Here is a 17,575-nt window from a genome sequence, read left to right as displayed (position 1 = left end):
CAAGGTGTAATTATTGACTAAAGAAAGGCACTCTCCATGTGCTCAGAGGCACTGTCTGCCTTAGAAATTGTCCACCAAGCAATTCCAGTCTGCTTTAGCACCTGTCTGCCTGGCTCTGAAGCTCACAACTGTGTCTGTTTGGTCTCTTGCAGCGACACTGGCACGTTCCTGGGTCTGGGCACTGTGACGGGCTCCGTTGCCATCTTTGTTGCCTTCTCGTTGCAGGTATGGTCTTCAGCTCACACCCTAGGCTGGGCCAGACCAGCTGGGACCTCCTAGGAGTAGAGAGGCCTCTGTGCTTCGAGATCCCCAGGTGGCTGTCTTTTGGAGCAGGCACAGGGGGCTTGCCGCGTGGGGCTGGACTAGCCAGCGGGCAAGCTTGCAAGCCAGGGTCCCTATGGACTGAATATCAGGTTGGCAATCTGATGCATTTTCCTTCCAGGGACTCAGCAGAGCACTGGGGTAATAGTATTGGGTCTAGCCCTTGCTTGGGAACCCGGGGGCCCTGCCGAGCCTCTGCTAAAGAAACCCTTGTCTGCACCCACAGAGGTTGTACTATGTACGGGAGGCGCATGGCATTGTGGTCACCGCTGTGGCCTTCCTGCCCGAGACCCCTGAGCTGCTGAAGGACAACGAGGCGGCCCTGCTGAGCGTGGCTGTGGACAGTCGCTGCCGTCTGCACCGGATCCCCTGCCGGCGTACGTCCTGGGATGGGAGGGTGGAAATTGGGGGTGCCAGGGCTGAAGCACACCGATGCCAAGGTTGGCGATTTCACTCTGCCAGCGCGCTCTTCTGGCAGCAGGTCTTCCTGGGGAGAGGGGCATGGAGCCACCCTTCCTGTTTCAGAGCAAAGTGCAGGGGAATGCGCATGCACACAGCACAGGCAGCTCAAATGCTCGTGTCTCTTCCAGGGAGTTTCCCGGTGTGGCTGGTACTGCTCTTGTGTGCCGGACTGCTGGTGGGCACGGTCCTGCTGCTACAGCTGGCCTTCCCCGGATTCCTCTAGCCCTCCTTGTGCCGGATCGAGCGTTGGGAAAGCTTGGACTCTGCTCTGGCCTCCCTGGGGGGCTGCGTTGACCCCATTCCTGGGCTCGCAGACTGGAGAGTGATTCAGAACGCCGGACAAGAGTCACTCTGCTTGAACGTCTGCTCAGATGTGCTCGGCTGAGAGCTGCTTGCCCTGAGACGGGGGGCAGGGCCTCGCTTGGATTGAGTCCCGGGCATGAACTTCGGCCCTCTTTGTCTCATCCCCTGGGGGAGGACACACACCCCCTCCGTTTTTCTTGACTGTTCGGTTGAAACATTCCAGCCTCTGAGCGGGTAAGTCCCATTCCATCTGACGGAGAAAGTCTCGCAGCTACAATTAAACAGGACAATGAAGCAAAATCTCTCCTCCCTGCCTTCTTCCCTGATTGTCTGTTGCCCTCTTCCTTTCCTTTGGGAGCTTGTGCAGGGCTGCGTTTGAATGAGGGGGGGAGCTGCCCCAGCATGACTACAGCGTGTGCTGTGGTGTTACTGACAGCAGTGCATCCTGCTGGGCTTGGAAAGGTGGAGCTGAGCCGCCCCTTCCTGCTCTACCATTGGTGGTGCGGGCAGAAGGGTTGGGGGCTGTGGCTTGGTGGTAGATCGCCTGCCTTGCATGCAGACGTTTCCAAGTTCAAGGCCCAGCGGCTCCCCTTGAAAGGATCAAGTAGCAGGTGCTGTGGCAACTCTCTGATAGCTCGGTAGGGTAGACCAGAGGTCCCCAATGTGGTGCCTGTGGGCACCTTGTCTGGTGCCTGCAAAATGTTTTTAGAAAGTGGGTGGGACTTCTGCCCAGCAAGACTTCTGATTGACGACTAGAGATTTGATTGGCTGTGCTTTGGTGGCAGCCGCTACTGCAGCACTAGGATCTTCACTGAGTGACTGAAGGTAAGCTGCAGCGGCCATTCTGTGGCTTGCTTTGCCCGCCATGTCAGAATTCGAAAGGTGCCCACAGGTTCAAAACGGTTGGGGACCGGTGGGCTAGACAGTACTGTCCAGTAGCCTGGGTCAGTATAAGGCGGTTTCACGTGTCCCAAGTAAGTGTATGGGTGGGAGGTCGCATGCACCCTCCCACGTTCCTTGTGCCATCAGTGTCGGGGTTCTGACAGCCTCTGCCCAGTCGAACAAGGGACTCAAGAAACTCACTGCAGTCATTCAGATATGTCTTTTTTGTGCTACTCCAAGCTACCTGCACCTGTTTGCATTAACACTTCTGGAAGTAAGAATGAATGCCCCCGCTTGCTTCAACTGGCAGCAGGTGCAGCTTCTGAACGTTTCCCTCTTTTACCCCTTGGGGCAGCCACTAACCCAGAACTTGAGTTTAAAGATTGCTTATTTTTGGCCTCACAGATCATCCTATCACTCAGTACCAGTGGGTCACTCCACTGCAGTATTGCCGCTGTCCCCCTCCCCCCCTCCCCCCCCCCCCCCGCCTTGTGCAACAAGCACCCAGCTAGCTTGTCTCCAAGTGGAAGTCCCCTTTGGCTGCAAAAGGTGCCCACTGAGACCCCAGTGATTACATAGCTGTATTCAAGGGTACTTTCCTCCAGAGCCACAGCTAGTCTGGACCAGTGTTCCTTCTAAGCTGTAGAGTCTTGTGAGCAGAAATTCTACTTTGTGAGCGACTGGCATTAAAGTGGTGAGCGAGCGATTAGGCTACGGCATGAATTAGTTTGCTCTGGAGCCGTCCTTTCCTGAGCTGAGACAGAAACGTGTGAGCCGGAGGCTAAAGATCTGTGAGCTAGCTCACACTAACTCAGCTTAGAGGGAACACTGGTCTGGACCTGAGAGTGCGGCATTCTTGTGTTTCATCCTCCTCACAACTAAGGATTAGGGGTAGGGTCCAAGGTGACCTTCCTTCAGCTCAGGGAGATGCCCAGGAAGATTATGGGTGTCCTTGGCCCTGCCCTGGCATATGAAGGAAATCAAAACAGGTAGAGGTGCATGATGGGTTGAAATCTATGTTTGCTGTCCCCAGTCCTGTGGCTTTCTCTGCTGGGGTTACCCGTCCCCAGCAGCAATGAATGTCTGAAAGCCGATTTGTGTGAGCCGTTACTGAAGTGGGGAATATCACACCTATGCGATCTTAAAAGTGCATCTAAGGAAGGACAGAGAAGGTGAAAATTGTTGCTTCACCACCATCTGCTGTGTGAAATTTTGAACAGCCAACGGTGATGTGCTGCTATTCAGTGTTGCCACCCCTTGAGGCAGCAGCACAGAGCAGCTAAATATTCCAAGCACCTGCAGTTCTCCCACTGAAAGCTAGCCTTACAAAGTCAAGGCTTTATAATGAGGTGTCTGCACTCAGAGCCTCTGACCTCATGGTGAAATTTTCTGTTAAGAAAGCTTTCCTGACATCGTCTTTACTGTGAACAAGGCAGAGTACTGGCGGTGGGTTCTTCTCAGGGTAGGTAGCAAGCAGTGCGCCATCATCTCCGATAAGAATCACACTGTGACATCACAGCTGAAATATGTGCAAGTGTGGAACACGCTTCAGTGGGGTGCTGCGTTTGGCTGCCTGGAAGGAACCAGCTCACTTGGTTGTGCAGGAATGAGATTTTTTTTAGGCTCTCCTTGGCCTCATGGGGAAATGTATATATATATTTTCAACAGCACATGTTCAGTGTACATACCCTTTCCCCTTAGGAGCAACTCACACTGCAAACTTGGCACACAGTCCTTTTTGGCTGAAGCCAGTTGCCTTTTTTAACTGAAGGAGAAGGAAAGTTTAATGAAAAAGGAACAACCCTCCTTGGTGCAATGATGCCACTGTAGTCCTGATGCCTACAGCTTCCTTCATATTCAGAAGTGAAAAACTATATAACTCTATGGCACTGAAAAAATAGCTCTGTATTCAACTCAGCATCGCACTGTTTCCTCCCCAAATGCATGAAGTCTCTGGTGCCAGCAGCTGATGCTGGTGAGGATGGACTGGGACACCCTTTCAAGGCACAGCCTTTCATGTAAGACAAATCATTCTGGGAAACAAGGACAGATGGGTTAGTAGCATGGTGGCATGCGTCTTGGCTGTGAACTGTCCATCTCTCTAGAGGTAAATTCAAGCCTTCCACCTGGGAGGGGGTGTAGGATCAAAGCCACAGGTGGGCAAGATGGGCTTGGAGTCTCCTGGCCCAGTCTTCAGTGGTGTCTTCTCACTGATCCAGCAGTGGAGGACTCTGGTCTCGTTCAAGTTCTTTGCCTCCCTCGGCTGCCACTGCAGCCTGCAGTTCTTCCTGGTGCTCAAAGACAGCGGCCACAAACTGGGCAAAGACACGGTCCATGTAACTCTCATGGCGTGGAAAGAGGCCCTCCAGGAAGCCTATATGGCCACCGTGGGATGTCACCAACAAGGCCAATGTGGGCACGCACTGAGCAGCATCTAGAGGAATAGCTGCAACAACAACAACGACAAAGTCAAATCCAGATAGCTCTCCACCAGGAGGAGAACAGCCTGGGAGGGCAGGACGGGGTGCGGCCAGGACTCACCATGCTGAGGGGAGAAGGGGTCATCGGAGGCATTAAGGCACAACACTGGCACGTGGAAGCGGTGCACTTTGTGACACGGGCTGGCTGCTTGGTAGTACTCCTCGCATGAGTTGTAACCAAAGGCCACGGCTGTGTAGCGCTCATCGAACTCACGAATGCTACGAGCCTAGTGGGGGGGGGAGAGGAAGAGAAGGAGAGAGAGAAGGAGATCACACGAAAGCATCAGAGCACTGCAAGGTCAGAGCAAGGGGCGAAGGAAAAGGTGATGTTGGGATTGGGGGAAATGGTACCTTCAGCACATGATCCACATCCAGTTTCTCAGCAATCACCTTTCTGTGCCTGGAATATGATAGGAAGTCAGTGGGGGAGCCAGGAGGAAAGGAGGAGGGGAGGGAAGACTTTTCTTGGGGTCTCATGGCAGGAGGGAGGGAGGATCACATTTGCTCTGGGGGTGGTCATCTAGAGAGGCTCTCCTTACTTTGGAGATCCACATATCCTCTCCCTCCCTCTGATAAGCTCCGTCCTGAACAGCCTCTGTCCTGAACCATGCAAGTCCAGTCCTGCGTTTCTTCCCCCTCCCCCTCCAAAACACACCGTTGGATGAGCTGCCGCAAGTTGGCTGTGAGCCTCTGGTTGAAGAGCACCAGGTTGAGGGGCCTCTCAAGCGAGTGGGTGGTCTCAAAGGAATCCCAGGTCACAGAGAAGGTCATAGCAGCCACCAGCCCAGCCTCACGGCCTTTCCGCCCCAGGTAGTTGAGCACCAGAATCCTGCCAGAGAGGAGGTAAAGCATCAGTGGGAGGGAAGGGTGGTGGAGCTGCCTCCCCCCAGTAGCCTCATGGGAACAGCTAGCCATTGGGCATGCGGCTGGGTGTGCCCCTTCCCCTCTAGATTGTTGTCCCTCCCAGCCTCTGTGCCCCCCCCCCTGCCAGCTGCCTTGCCAGTCTGGCTGCAACGCCGTGACCTGTGGTGGTGGTTGTGGTGGTGGAAAGTGCTGTCAAGTTGCAGTGAACGTATGCCAACCCTTTAGGGGTTTCCAAGGCAAGAGATGTTCAGAGATGGCTTGCCATTGTCTGCCTCTGCGTAGCGATCCCATCCAAATACTGACCAGGGCTGACCCTGCTTATCTTCCATGATCTGACAAAATCAGGTTAGCCTGGACCGTCCAGGTCAGGGTGTTGACCTTCTCTTACTTAACCTTCTCTTAAGGGCCCAGAGAGTTTTCCATTAGCAGCTGGGAGCCAAAGATGGTTAAGTGATCCTCTCCTTTTCCTGATGCTATCCCCCACTCTAGGTGCTGGTTTTCAGTGCAACAGTAGCCTGACTCGGGGACCCAAGAGGCTAGGTCAGGGTAAAGGCGCTAACAAGGCAAGCCCATTGCATTTGGCTACCCTAGCAAAACTGGACCACCTGAACCCACGGCAGCCCTAGCGTCCTTGCCCCGTGGGCAGCAGATGCTAAGGTGCAGCAAGTCACATGGAGCTGTGAGAGCTGCGGGCTGCCTTCCTGAGACACCAGCCACACTCTTTGTTTGTTTTGTGCCGATTCTGATGGTGAAAGACAGCCGAGGCCCTGAGACTTTCGTGTACAAGAACTGTAATGTCAGCCAGTCCCTTCTGTTGTCACTGCAATTTCCACCTCTGTTTATTTAGTGCATTTTTAATCCCATAGCTCCTTCAACGGACTCAGCGTGGACTGCCTGGTTCTCCCCTGTTATCCTCACAACAAGCCCGTGGGGGAGGTTAACCTGAGACAGAAGGACTGGCCCAGGTATGTTTTATGGCAGAAAGGTCTGAGGTGCAGTCCCCGGCATCTCCAGTTAAAAGGACCAGGTCATTGGTGATGTGATAGACCCCTGCCTGAGACCCTGGACAGCTGCTGCCAGTTTGAGTAGACAACACTGACCTTGATGGACCCGTGGTCTGATTCAGTATAAGGGAGCTTCATGTGTCCAAGTGGAGATTTGAACTTGAGTTTCCCTGCGTCCACTCCTCTAGCCACAACACCAGTGGCTCAAGAGGTGCCAAAATGCAAGGGATGGCTGCGCAAATTAACTGGGAAGGGGGTTTCTGCCAAAACCTGCAACTTCTCCCTGCTAGCATTGGGAATGCTCTCACCCCACAAAGCACTGGTCAAGGAAATTCCAGCTGGTTCAGCTAGGAGCACTGGTGTTGCTGACAGCAGGCTTCTGAGTCATTCAGGAGTACCCGTCATGCATACAAACAGGCAGGCTGTTGCTACTAGGTCATCCACATCAGCAGGCATTATGATCAGGGAGCTGCAGCATGTTCATTGAGACAGAAGTCTGAGGGGAGGGGCTAGGATGTTGAAAGGGAAGTGACCAATTAAGTGGCCAGTTGCACATTTGTTTTCCTCGGGCCTATTAGGCCCTGACCTGGATAGCCCAAGCTAGCCTGATCTCTTAAAAACTAAGCAGGGTCAGCCCTGGTTAGCATTTGGATGGGAGACCTCCAAGGAAGCTCTGGGTCAGGACGCAGAGGCAGGCAATGGGAAACCACCTCTGAATGTCTTTTGCCTTGAAAACCAAAAAAAAAAAAAGGGGGCCTGTAAGACAGGGATAAGAGTTTTTGGAGGAGACTCTGAACATAGAGGGGTACTGTCAACTTTATCTGGTGTGGATGGAGGGAGTTTGGGTCTGTAACTATAACTGGCAAAATCCCTGAAGACCTGAGCCTCCTTATAAATGCTCAGAAAATGCTGTAGTCACAGCCCAAAAAGCTGCTTAGATGTATTTGTACATTTTATCTGGATGGTCCTGATGATTTTAAAGATCTATTAAAAGAACCTCCAGGGTGTGCCTGTTCTGTTCTTTAAACTAAAACACAGTTTTTGCCAGTTGAATCACGCTGTAGTTGATTACATTTTGTGGGATTATTCTGGTGTAACTGCTACTCCCCCCCCCCCATTATTTGCCCCCGTCATATGAAATAGATGACCATCCAATTTGAACCCAGAGCCTGGAGTCACACTGTAACCCCCATACTGATTCTGCCTGCTGTGGCTGCTACCCATTTGACAGGATCTGAGTATTTTGCTCTTATTGCCCACTAGAGAAAGAATCCCGTGTGAGAAGTAAAAGTTCACTGTCTAGGATTTTAGCTGCTCCCTAGAAAGGTGGTCTGCTCTGCTGTGACCTGGGTAGTCCAGGCTAGCCCAGTCTTGTCAGATTTTGGAAGCAAAGCAGGGCCAGCCCTGGTTGGTATTTGAATGGGAGTCCACCAAAGAAGTCCAGGGTCACGAGGCAGTTCATGGCAAACCACCCCTGAACATATCTTGCCTTGAAAACCTCACAGGATCATCAGAAATCAGCTGTGATTTGATGGCAAGAAAGAAAGAAGGGGGAGTTGCTTGTTTGCTCCCAAGGTACTTTGTCCCATTCTTTGACAGAAGACCTCCCGGAGCTACCAACACAGAAACAACTTGTTCTGTTGCAGTGCCATCCTAAACAGAGTTACACCTTTCTAAGTGCACTGTGGGCTTCGGAGGGGGTAACTCTGCTTAGGATTGCACTGTTAGTTGCCGGTTTCTTTTTGATAGAAGAAGAAGAAGAGGAGATTGGATTTATACCCTGCCCTTCACTACCCAAAGGTGTCTTAGAGCGGCTTACAAACTCCTTTCCCTTCCCCTCCCCACAACAGACACCCTGTGAGGTAGGTGGGGCTGAGAGAGCTCTTGACAGAAACTGCCCTTTTTCAAGAACAGCTCTTATCAGAGCTACGGCTTGCCCAAGGTCATCCAGCCAGGTGCAAGTGGAGGAGTGCGGAATCAAACTCGGTTCTCCCAGATTAGAGTCCGTGCACTTAACCACTACACCAAACTCTTTCACAGGTCTTTCAGAGCTCTCTCAGTCCAAAAACTAAGTCTAGGTTGCCACTTTAGTGGTGCCTAACGCTAAAGAGCTAAACTTAAGGCTGCCAGACAATCTTTGGCTCTCCTGGCTATACCACATACATTGCCATACGATACATTATTATTAATTATCCCTGTTCCCTTGAGCAAGTACATCTTCCCACACAAACTGTTGCCCAAGCTGAAACTCACCCGCCCAGTGAAATGCCAACTGCCATCAGCGGTGCCCGAGGGAACTGGCTCTTGATGTGGGCCACCACCAGCTCCAAGTCCTCAGTGTTGTTGGCACAGAAAGCCCGGTAGGTCTGAGGGAGAGAAGCGGGTGTGAAAGCCTGGAAGTAGGACTGGGAGACTTCAGCCCACCGGCAGAGAACAGATGAAAGGCCATCCCCTTCTGCAGAGAGAAGCAACCTGCCCAGTCTGGAAGGGGCATGGTCAGGGGTCATTTCCTGCGGGAGCGCACAGGAGCGGGGCTCCAGCAGTAAGGAACCCAGGGGGCGGGCACATGCAACAAGGCCCGCCAGGGCACGAGGAGCAAGAAGCAGCCAGGTAAGTTGCAGAGCCCCCTCCCCGGCCCCCCTTCAGGTACAAGCTCTCCCTCCTCTGTGAGGACAGATCTGCATGTTCCCCCACCCAATAGCTAGCAATCCAGAACAGTCCAGTGGAGCCTGAGCGGTGGGTGTTGCCTTCTGAAACACTTCCGGTGATGTCAGGGGGTGTGGCATATGCAAATAAGTTATGCTAATGAGCTCCTGCACCTCTTTTTCTATGGAATTACCCCTGGGCATGGTAAGTACCTCTTCCCTGTCACTGCAAACATCCACCATACCCGGGGACAGACAAGCAAAGGGCAGGGAAAGGGGGGACGCAACTGTGGACCGTGGCAGTACGCACCAGCAATTCCTCTCCTTTGCAACCTCTGTTATTGAACACGACTGCCCTGGAAGGGAAACAGAAGGAAGATGAGCTGATTGCCAAAACCATCTCCCTCCACCCTGCCCATGAGGCTTCAGCCAAAGGTTGCCAACCACCTGGTGGGGCCTGGAGACCTCCCATTACTACAACTGGTCTCCAGATGACAGAGATCAGTTCCTGTGGAGAAAATGGCTCCTTTGTAATGTGGACAGTATGGCACTGTATCCTGCTGAGGTGCTTCCCTTCCCCAAACTCCACTCTCCCAGGTTCCACCCCTAAAATCTCCAGGTAATTCCTCACCCAGAAATGGCAATCTTACCTCAGCCCCCAGCACTCCCCATCCCCCACTCTTGTCAGCCTTTGCCCTCAGACAGTTTTCTAAATGTAGTCATTTGGAGGAGGAGGAGGAGGAGGAGGAGGAGATTGGATTTATACCCCGCCCTTCTCTTGGAGTCTCAGAGCAACTTACAAACTTCCTTTCCTTTCCCCTCCCCACAACAGACACCCTGCAAGATAGGTGGGGCTGAGAGAGCTCTTTCAAGAACTGCCCTTTCAAGGACAACTCTTGTCAGAACTATGGCTTGCCCAAGGTTATCCAGCAGCTGCAAGTGAAGGAGTGGGGAATCAAACCCGGTTTTCCCAGATTAGAGTCCGCACACTTTTTTTGAACATTTATAATTTTTTATTCATATTAACAACGCACATTTATAACAGTTTTTACAAATGTAAATACAAAAAGTACAAAGCAAACATGTTACTGTAAACTAAGAACTTATGTTGACATAACATTAACTCTAGTCCAACATTTTAAATACAGATTTTCCTATTTACCATAGATCATTTTTTTCATTGAATTAGTGCTATTATTTTTGAACATTGAGATCACTAGCTTAAAGACGGCATATAGACAAGATCCAGAACCAAGACATTAGAAGTATCTTAAAAGAAAAATAAACAGTATTTCAGATCCATTTATGAAATTGGGACCACTGAGAGGATACAAACTGCTGCTGAGACAGGTAGTCTAAGATTGGATACCATTTTCCTGTGAATGACAATTGGTTTGATTCACGAGAGTTATAAGACATTTTATTGGTAACTGCATCTATAAGATAGTGGTTCCATAATTTACGGAACCAGGTGTCAATTGCTGGGGCCCTTATATCTTTCCAAAAGGATGCAATTGTTGTTTTTGCAGCATCCAGCATGAGAGTCCGCACACTTAACCACTATATCAAACCACTACACCAACCACTACATCAAATCTGGCCCAAATTGGCAAGGATGCTCTCTCCCACAAGTTAAAATATTTTACCCCACCTTTTCCACCCTAAATGGTGACTCCGGGCCCCATACAAAGCTAGCCAAAGCTAGACAGTAGATTTCTGTGAACCTTTTGGTTTTCAAATGCCAGCAGCCAGCCTCTTATAATATCTGCAGACATGACCCACCACTTAATACCCATCAAAGGCCTATCTGTGGAAGTAGGCCAAGTAGGGGCCTTCCACATTTTCTCCAGTTAACCATTTTAGAAAATTGGAGTTCCTGTTGTCAACGAGCAAGACTGGGTGGTAGCTGGATGAATGGCTCCAACTGAAGCAGATTAAGAACAAAATAAGAGCTCTGCTGGATCAGAACAGTGATTCATCTAGTCCAGCATCCTGTCTCACACAGCAGCCAACCAGTTCCTCTGGAGGGTCAACAACAGGGCATAGAGGCCGAGGCCTTCCCCTGATGTTGCCTCCTGGCTCTGAAATTCAGAGGTTTCCCCTCAGTCACCATGGCTAGTAGCCAGTGATAGACTTATCCTCCACGAGTCTATTACTGTGGCCATCACTACATACTCGGGCACCGAATCCCACATTTTAATTACTCTCTAAGGGGTTCTGAGGTGTGTTCACAGGTTCTTGTCAGAAGAGGCTGTTCTTCAAGTAGACTGGTCATAGAGGTACGAAGGGGGTCTATTTGAAATTTACATACAGCAAGCTACTCCACACACGGTTCTTTATCCCTGCTCCACAGTTGCAGAGACTGGCACAGGCTACCTAGTGGAGCTTTCTCACCTGTAGCCCTGTTGTCGGGCAGTGCGCACCATGTGCAGAATGTAGGTCTCTTCACTGTTTCCTGTCAGCCCTGGCAGGAGTAAGACAATGGGACAGCTCTCTGGGTCAGGGCGCCCTGTATCCCTGTCTTCATCGTCGGCCCAGTCCAGTAACAGCTGCCCTCCATCTTTAGTTCGCAGCACCTCACTGAATGGGAAATGGAGGAACAAGGAGATAGGGTAGAAACACAGAAATATAGAGCTGGAAATGATCCCAACGGTCATCTAGTCCAACACCCTACACAACGCATGAGATTTACAGCTACCTCGCCTCCAGTGACCTCTACTCAAATGCCCAAAAGTTAGATGAACTAGAAAACAGGATATTGTGGCACAGAGGCCTAGCATGGATTAACAAGATGCAAGGGATCAAAACTTGGTGTCCACCTGCCTAATCAGATGTCAACAGCTGCTCACGCAGCATAAGGAAAAATAATTGCCCCCGAGCCATTCCCAGTCTTCGTCTCCAGTCCTACCTGCGGTAGTGGACAGGTGGGCGCGATTTGAGGAAGACACGGACAATGGTCTGGAGCCGGCCATCAAAACACCACGGTGTGGGGTAGAACGTCTCATCCACTATAGGACAGTGCTTCTCCAGGAAGGAACGGAATGGCTGACAAGCCACCAGCAGGGGGCGCTGTACAGAGAGAAAGGGCCATCCCGGCTTCAGTTTCAGATGACCTGCCCCATACTCACAGGCCTCCTTGCAGGAAATTGCACAACAGGAGATTTGTAAGTCACTCGCCTGGAGTGAGTAATAGTTGTTGTAAGGCAACCAGGAAGGAAACTGTTAACAGATTCTTTGTTTACTATATGCTACTGTCTATATTCTGTAAATGACTACTCACAGTTGTGTGCGGGGAAGCAGGCTAATAGTTTTTGTGGGCTTCTTGACAAGGGTGCAGCAGACCACTGCTTCTGTGGTTCTGTCCAACACCCACAGGCAACTAATCGACTGGCAGTCAAGATGGCTCTTTGTTCAAGATGTAGACCCCTTGTTCCGCATCCCAAAGCCCAAGTCAATGCAACTCATTCTAAAAAAAGAGCTGTGTATCTGACAAGGTGAGTTCCAGTGAAGGAAAGCTCTGCTCTTCTCCATTTTAACCTCACAACAACCCTTTGAGGTAGATTACACAGAGGGAGATGATGGTGGTGACTGGCCTAAGGTCATCCAGCAAGCTTTATAGTTGAGAAAAGGTTTGGACCTGGGTCTCCCCAGCTAAGCATTTTACAAGGGGGGATACAAGACTAATTTCTCACTTGATCTGCCTGGGTACACAGGTCTCAGATTCTTGGAACCCAGCCTGTCATTAAGCCCCAGTCAAGACCTGAGCCAAGTCCCCCCACCCCCCCCAAAAAACCACAGGAACTGCCCTGTGTGTGCACTTCTCCTTATGTCCTTTCATGTGACACCTCCCAAAGTAGGCATCTTTGCCGGGATGAACAGTAACAGAGCCTACACAGCAGGAACAAGTGGTGATAAATTGGATCAGCTGCCCGTAGAAGCAGGCACTTCCTGACCCACCCACAGTCAGTCCTGACTCCAGGGCAAAGGTGTTTATACTAAAACACCCTTGGCTTTATGGTTGGTTTTGTTTGTTTCATGGGCAAAGTGTAGTCATAGGGAGGCATTAAGGTAGAGGGAGCTGCATATTCTAGAGGGGACTGGAAAATAACATCTGTAAGGAAAGGCATTATCGCAGAAGGAAAGTGACCCAAGAGAAACACACAGAAGCAGCCAGTGGTGGGAGGTGAGAAATAGGGTGTTGGTTTCCATACCTAATAACTGCTATCAGGTTCCCAGCTAGAGTTCCAAGACCTGTATTCTGCAGCAGCAGGGATCAGCCTTAAACATGTGACTTAATAATAAAGGAAAGAATACATCCCAGTATGTACAAAGCATCTTTTTTCCTTTCACAAGAAAGAGCACCTCTGACAAAGGAAGCTTTGACTCTTGGAAGCTTCTGCCCTGAAACTCTTGTTGGTCTCTAAGATACAACTGGACAGGAGTCCGTTTTCCTGCAGCTGTGAGAAAACATCTGGGATCGTATCAAACAGAATTTCTAACTTTCTGGAAACCCCCACCACTTAAAACAATTAACCACTTGGGCATCCAATAGACAGACACAGGAGGAGAAGGGAGCCAGCACAAGCGGCCGGATGTGTCAGCAGATGGGTACTACACCACCACCCTGGCAAGCCTGCCAGGCCTGGCCTCAATATCCCCGATTCCCGACCAAGGAAGTAAGTAGAGGAAGGAGCTGGGCAGGGTTCAGTCTCGTTAAAAGCGAAGGACCCGCAATCTCCCCTCTGCCTAAACCTGCGCCTTCGACCTTGTAAAGCTTCCCGTCTCATAAGGCACTCTGCACACGCTCAGCCGCAGAAAGGACGGACGAAGGCACGGGAAGCAGAAGCAATAGAGAGGAATAAAAGCTGAGCCACACGTCTTGTTTTCCCTAGGAGCTTGTTGGCAACAGCCGGAGGGGCTTCGGGGCAGAAGAGCCCTTTCCATCCGTCCTCCAACCCCCTGGTTCCCGTAGAAGATGAACTTGCCGGCTTCCTCCCGCCAGTCCAGGGCGCTCGGAGAGGCGGAAGCACTGACCTTGGGGACACGAGCCCAGTAATAGGCGAGCAACCCGGTGCTGAAGCCCACCAGCAGCGACAGTCCCAACATCTTCCGTCCAGTCCCGCGCCCGCCAGACCAGGCAAGCAGCGCGCCCCGCCGCGAACCCCTGAGCTAGCACCGATCACTGCCCTGCCGGGAAGGAGCAAGCACCGCCCACCTCCCCAGCTGGGCTGCCTTCTTTGGGCTGGGCTGACGCAAATCCCCGCCCACCCGCGGCCATCTTTGTGACGGGCACCGTGCCTCTGCCTGCCATTCATTCCAGCCGGAGGGGCAGAACCGAAACGAGAGAAGGCGTTGCTGTCAGCCAGGTCCCAGCCCCAATAGTTCTGTCGTCGTAGCCCCAAAAACCACAACAGGAGTCTTGCGGCACCTTTCGAGACAGAGAGGCTGCAATCCTTAAGGACACTTTCCTGGGAGCAAGCGCTGTTAAATAATATTGGACTTATTTTGGGAAGACCCTCTAAAGATTGATTTCTCCCTAACAGTTCTATGTATGCCTGAGCGAGATTCGAGTCCAGGAGCACTTTAAAAACCAACAAGGTTATCAGTATATAAACATTCAAAGGTCAGAGCTCCCTTGGTCAGATACCAGGGTGTCTGTTGTGGGGAGAGGAAGGGGATTGTAAACCACTCTGAGACTCCAAGTGAAGGGCGGGGTATAAATCCAATTTCCTGTTCTTCTCTTCCTGTTGGTGATCTTGCTAAAGTGCTAAGTAGTTCAATCTTGTCTTTCTACTGCAGACTACCTAAAACCAACTCCGGATTGAGAAATTCCTGAAGATTTGGGAGGTGGATCTTGGGAAAGGCGGGATTTGGGGCGGATTGGGACCTCAGCGGGGTATATAATGCCTCCCTCCAAAGCAGTCGTTTTCTCCAGGGGAACCAATCTTTGCCGTCCGGGGATCAGTCGGAATACCGGGAGATCTCCAGGCCTCACCTGGAGTTTGGCAACCTTAAAGCATCCGTGCATAGCACCTTAAGAAGCGGGCTTTAGTCCGGAGAAGCTTGTACTGCAATAAAATGTGGTTGGCCGAAAAAGGATCCTGATCATTGTATTTTTGCTATCCCTCTGGAACGGTTAACAGATTTACTGCCTCAGTCAGAGGCTTTCGTCAGCTAAAGCTCGCTTCATCGAAAGGGCAAAAATGCATGCGGTGCATCTGACCCAGTGGGACTGCTGCCCAGAATGCTCCTGGCACGATAATTCTGTTACTCTCTAGGGTGCTACAAGACCCCTCCTTTTTCTAACACTTTTTCTTTGCAATGGTTGACTCCTCCGACTGATACATGGTAACTGTCGCCTTCCCCAACAGCCCGAAGACTTTTTTTCTTTCTTTAAAAATAAACACACTTCCAGATTTCCCCAGGGCTCAATGTGGCTTACTAACCCACCCCTTGGGGAACCTGCCAAACATGATCTGGAGCCCGGAAAGGGAATCACCCACCAGAATCTGGAAGACTTTTGCCTTTTACTCCCCTGACCGGTAAGAATTTAAATGTTCAAAGCTGCTTGAAACACATGGTGAGCAGAGAGTGCCTCTGAGCATGTATAAAATATTCTTCCTCTCATCAATAAGCAACCTTCGCTCCCAATTCCGGGGTTTGCTAGCTGGTTTGAGGCTGTAGGTATGAGGACATTTTGCATCCACTGCTTCCTTCAAAGGGCAGAGGACGGCACACATGGCAGTTGTCTCATTTTGTCTACACAACACCAATGTTCCTGCTAAACTCTGGAGTCTTGTGAGCAAAAAATGTAGTGTGTGAGCTACTTGTATTAAAGTTGTGAGTGAGCAATTTGGCTACTGCATAAATTAGTTTGCTGTGGAGCCATCCTTCCTGAGCTAAGACAAAAATGTGTGAGCAGGAGGCTAAAAAACTTTGAGCTAGCTCACACTAACTCAGCTTAGAGAGAACACTGACAACAACCCAGCAAGGTAGATTAGACTTGCCCAAAGCCACAAAGTAGCTCAGCCACTGTGGCTGTGTGGAGATTTCAACGCAAATCTCCAGTCTACACGCATTGCTATTGTTAGCCAGGCCTAAATGGGAAGACACACACACCCCTCAGGATGGGGGAGCTCTTCTGAAATTATGCCATCTCCAGACCACAGAGATGAATTCCCCTAGTGAAAATGGCTTCTTTGGGGGTGGACTCTATGGCCCCACATCCCCTCTGAGCTCCCTCCCCTTCCCAAACTCTCTCCTTCCCCAGGCTTCACCCCCAAATATCCAGGAATCACCCTACCTGGAGTTGGCAACCCCTGGTCCACACCTCCCTTTCCTCAGCACTTGTCCCATGACTGAGATAAACTTTGAAAAATAAACCCCCTACTAACAATGTTATGCATATTATCCTTTCCCTATTAAGAACCAGAGTCCATCTTTTAAGGGGTCATGTATTTCCACACTGTTTATAAGTAGAAAATCCTTTACAAGGAGGAAACTGTGCTAAACCTGAGTTGCTGGACAACCAAGATCTTGCAAAGGATTTTGACAGGTGCATTGTAGCATCAATTCAATAGCCTCAGAGCTGAGGAGTCACTGGCCATCTCATCACCCCCTTCTCTCAGCATTACTAAAAATTTTAAGGGAAACAAGACAAAGGATTCAGTTTATTCATTTATTTTTATGTCATTCATATCCCATCTTTTCCTCTAATGGGGACCCAAAGCTATTGAAATCGTTTTCTCCTCTTTATTTTCACAACAACTGTGTGAGGTAAGCTAGACAGAAAGTGCGTGACTGGCTCAAAGTCACCCAGTGAGCGTCCCTGGCAAAGTGGGGATTCGAACCTGGAACTCTCCGTTTCCTCTAACCACTATAGCGTACCACCTCTTTTTAAAAAACATGACAGAAGATCTCATTTTGTAAAATCCCTTTTGTATCAAAAACATAAACACAAATCCCGGCGTGTTTCGACCCTCTTCCTTAGGCGAATGTTTGAGATCAAAAACACATATAAACGCTCCTTGCAGGACATAATCCGTATGCCTCCGGCTAGATTCTTGCCGGCCGCCTGTTTGAGGGCCACGTCCCGAGAGGGGCTGGGTTCAAAGGCAGAGGATGGAGCCGGAAGGAAAACAGCAGCCGCTGCCCGAGGCGATGGTCGGAAGAGATCTGTGGAAGCCGAAAGCTCACGCCGGCATTCCAGCGCTCCCCTAAGCAAGCCAAAAAGGAGCTCCCCCCCCCAAAAAAACCCCGCAACCCTAGTTTTGTAGTCCCCCTGCGGGGTCGTTGTGCGCACTCTTGGCTGTGAGATCAAGGGGAAATGAAGACTTCCCCCCCCCCCCCCCCCCCCCAGTAAGCGAAATCCCCTTGAGCTGCATGCACAAAGCCTCCGGTTCGATCCTCGCCTTGTGTCGCCGACTGGAAGAATGGGTAGAAACAAAGACTAGGGGTGGGAAGAGCCGCCGCAGGAAGCTTCCTCTGACACGCGACGCGACCGGAGGGCGGGGAGATCTAGTAAGGGGGCTGGGGCACCACCCCCTATAGGGGGGGTGCCTGGGGAGGGGCCGCGGTGGGGCGCAGGGCGGGCCCGGCCTAGTGCCTGCCAGCG

The 17,575-nt window shown here is 51.0% G+C and overlaps 2 protein-coding genes across 2 annotated transcripts in view; one reads left to right on the top strand and one right to left on the bottom strand.

Annotated features, from left to right (window-relative positions):
* PREB (prolactin regulatory element binding) overlaps positions 1-1,368 on the top strand; it is a 7,388-nt gene extending 6,020 nt beyond the window's left edge. The window contains exons 7-9 of the mRNA XM_015415133.1: positions 153-225; positions 548-698; positions 912-1,368. Of these exons, the coding sequence (XP_015270619.1) occupies positions 153-225; positions 548-698; positions 912-1,006 (319 nt within the window). The 3' untranslated portion in view covers positions 1,007-1,368. The remainder of the gene's footprint in view (positions 1-152; positions 226-547; positions 699-911) is intronic.
* A 2,371-nt stretch (positions 1,369-3,739) lies between these two features.
* Positions 3,740-14,135, bottom strand: ABHD1 (abhydrolase domain containing 1). The gene is made up of 9 exons (XM_015415134.1): positions 13,996-14,135; positions 11,870-12,030; positions 11,356-11,541; positions 9,272-9,317; positions 8,570-8,682; positions 5,104-5,277; positions 4,800-4,848; positions 4,510-4,675; positions 3,740-4,414 (listed from the first exon to the last, which is right to left on the bottom strand). Exons 1-9 carry the CDS (start codon positions 14,065-14,067, stop codon positions 4,176-4,178), a joined length of 1,206 nt encoding a protein of 401 aa, XP_015270620.1. The 5' UTR covers positions 14,068-14,135; the 3' UTR covers positions 3,740-4,175.
* Positions 14,136-17,575: the final 3,440 nt, after the last annotated feature.

This window comes from Gekko japonicus, unplaced genomic scaffold, assembly GCF_001447785.1.
Source record: "Gekko japonicus isolate JY-2015 unplaced genomic scaffold, Gekko_japonicus_V1.1 scaffold63, whole genome shotgun sequence".
In the NCBI taxonomy this organism is placed as follows: domain Eukaryota; kingdom Metazoa; phylum Chordata; class Lepidosauria; order Squamata; family Gekkonidae; genus Gekko; species Gekko japonicus.
The sequence above is the reverse complement of the archived record's forward strand: the minus strand, read 5'-3'. Positions and strand labels throughout refer to the sequence as shown.

What these genes read in the sequence shown, in the direction of transcription:
- ABHD1 (XM_015415134.1), bottom strand. Translation starts at nt 14,067, where the DNA reads ATGTTGGGACTGTCGCTGCTGGTGGGCTTCAGCACCGGGTTGCTCGCC. An exon ending in CCACCTGTCCACTACCGCAG is followed by an intron (nt 11,542 to 11,869) that starts GTAGGACTGGAG and finishes TTTCCCATTCAG; the next exon opens with TGAGGTGCTGCGAACTAAAG. An exon ending in GCCCGACAACAGGGCTACAG is followed by an intron (nt 9,318 to 11,355) that starts GTGAGAAAGCTC and finishes TTTCCCTTCCAG; the next exon opens with GGCAGTCGTGTTCAATAACA.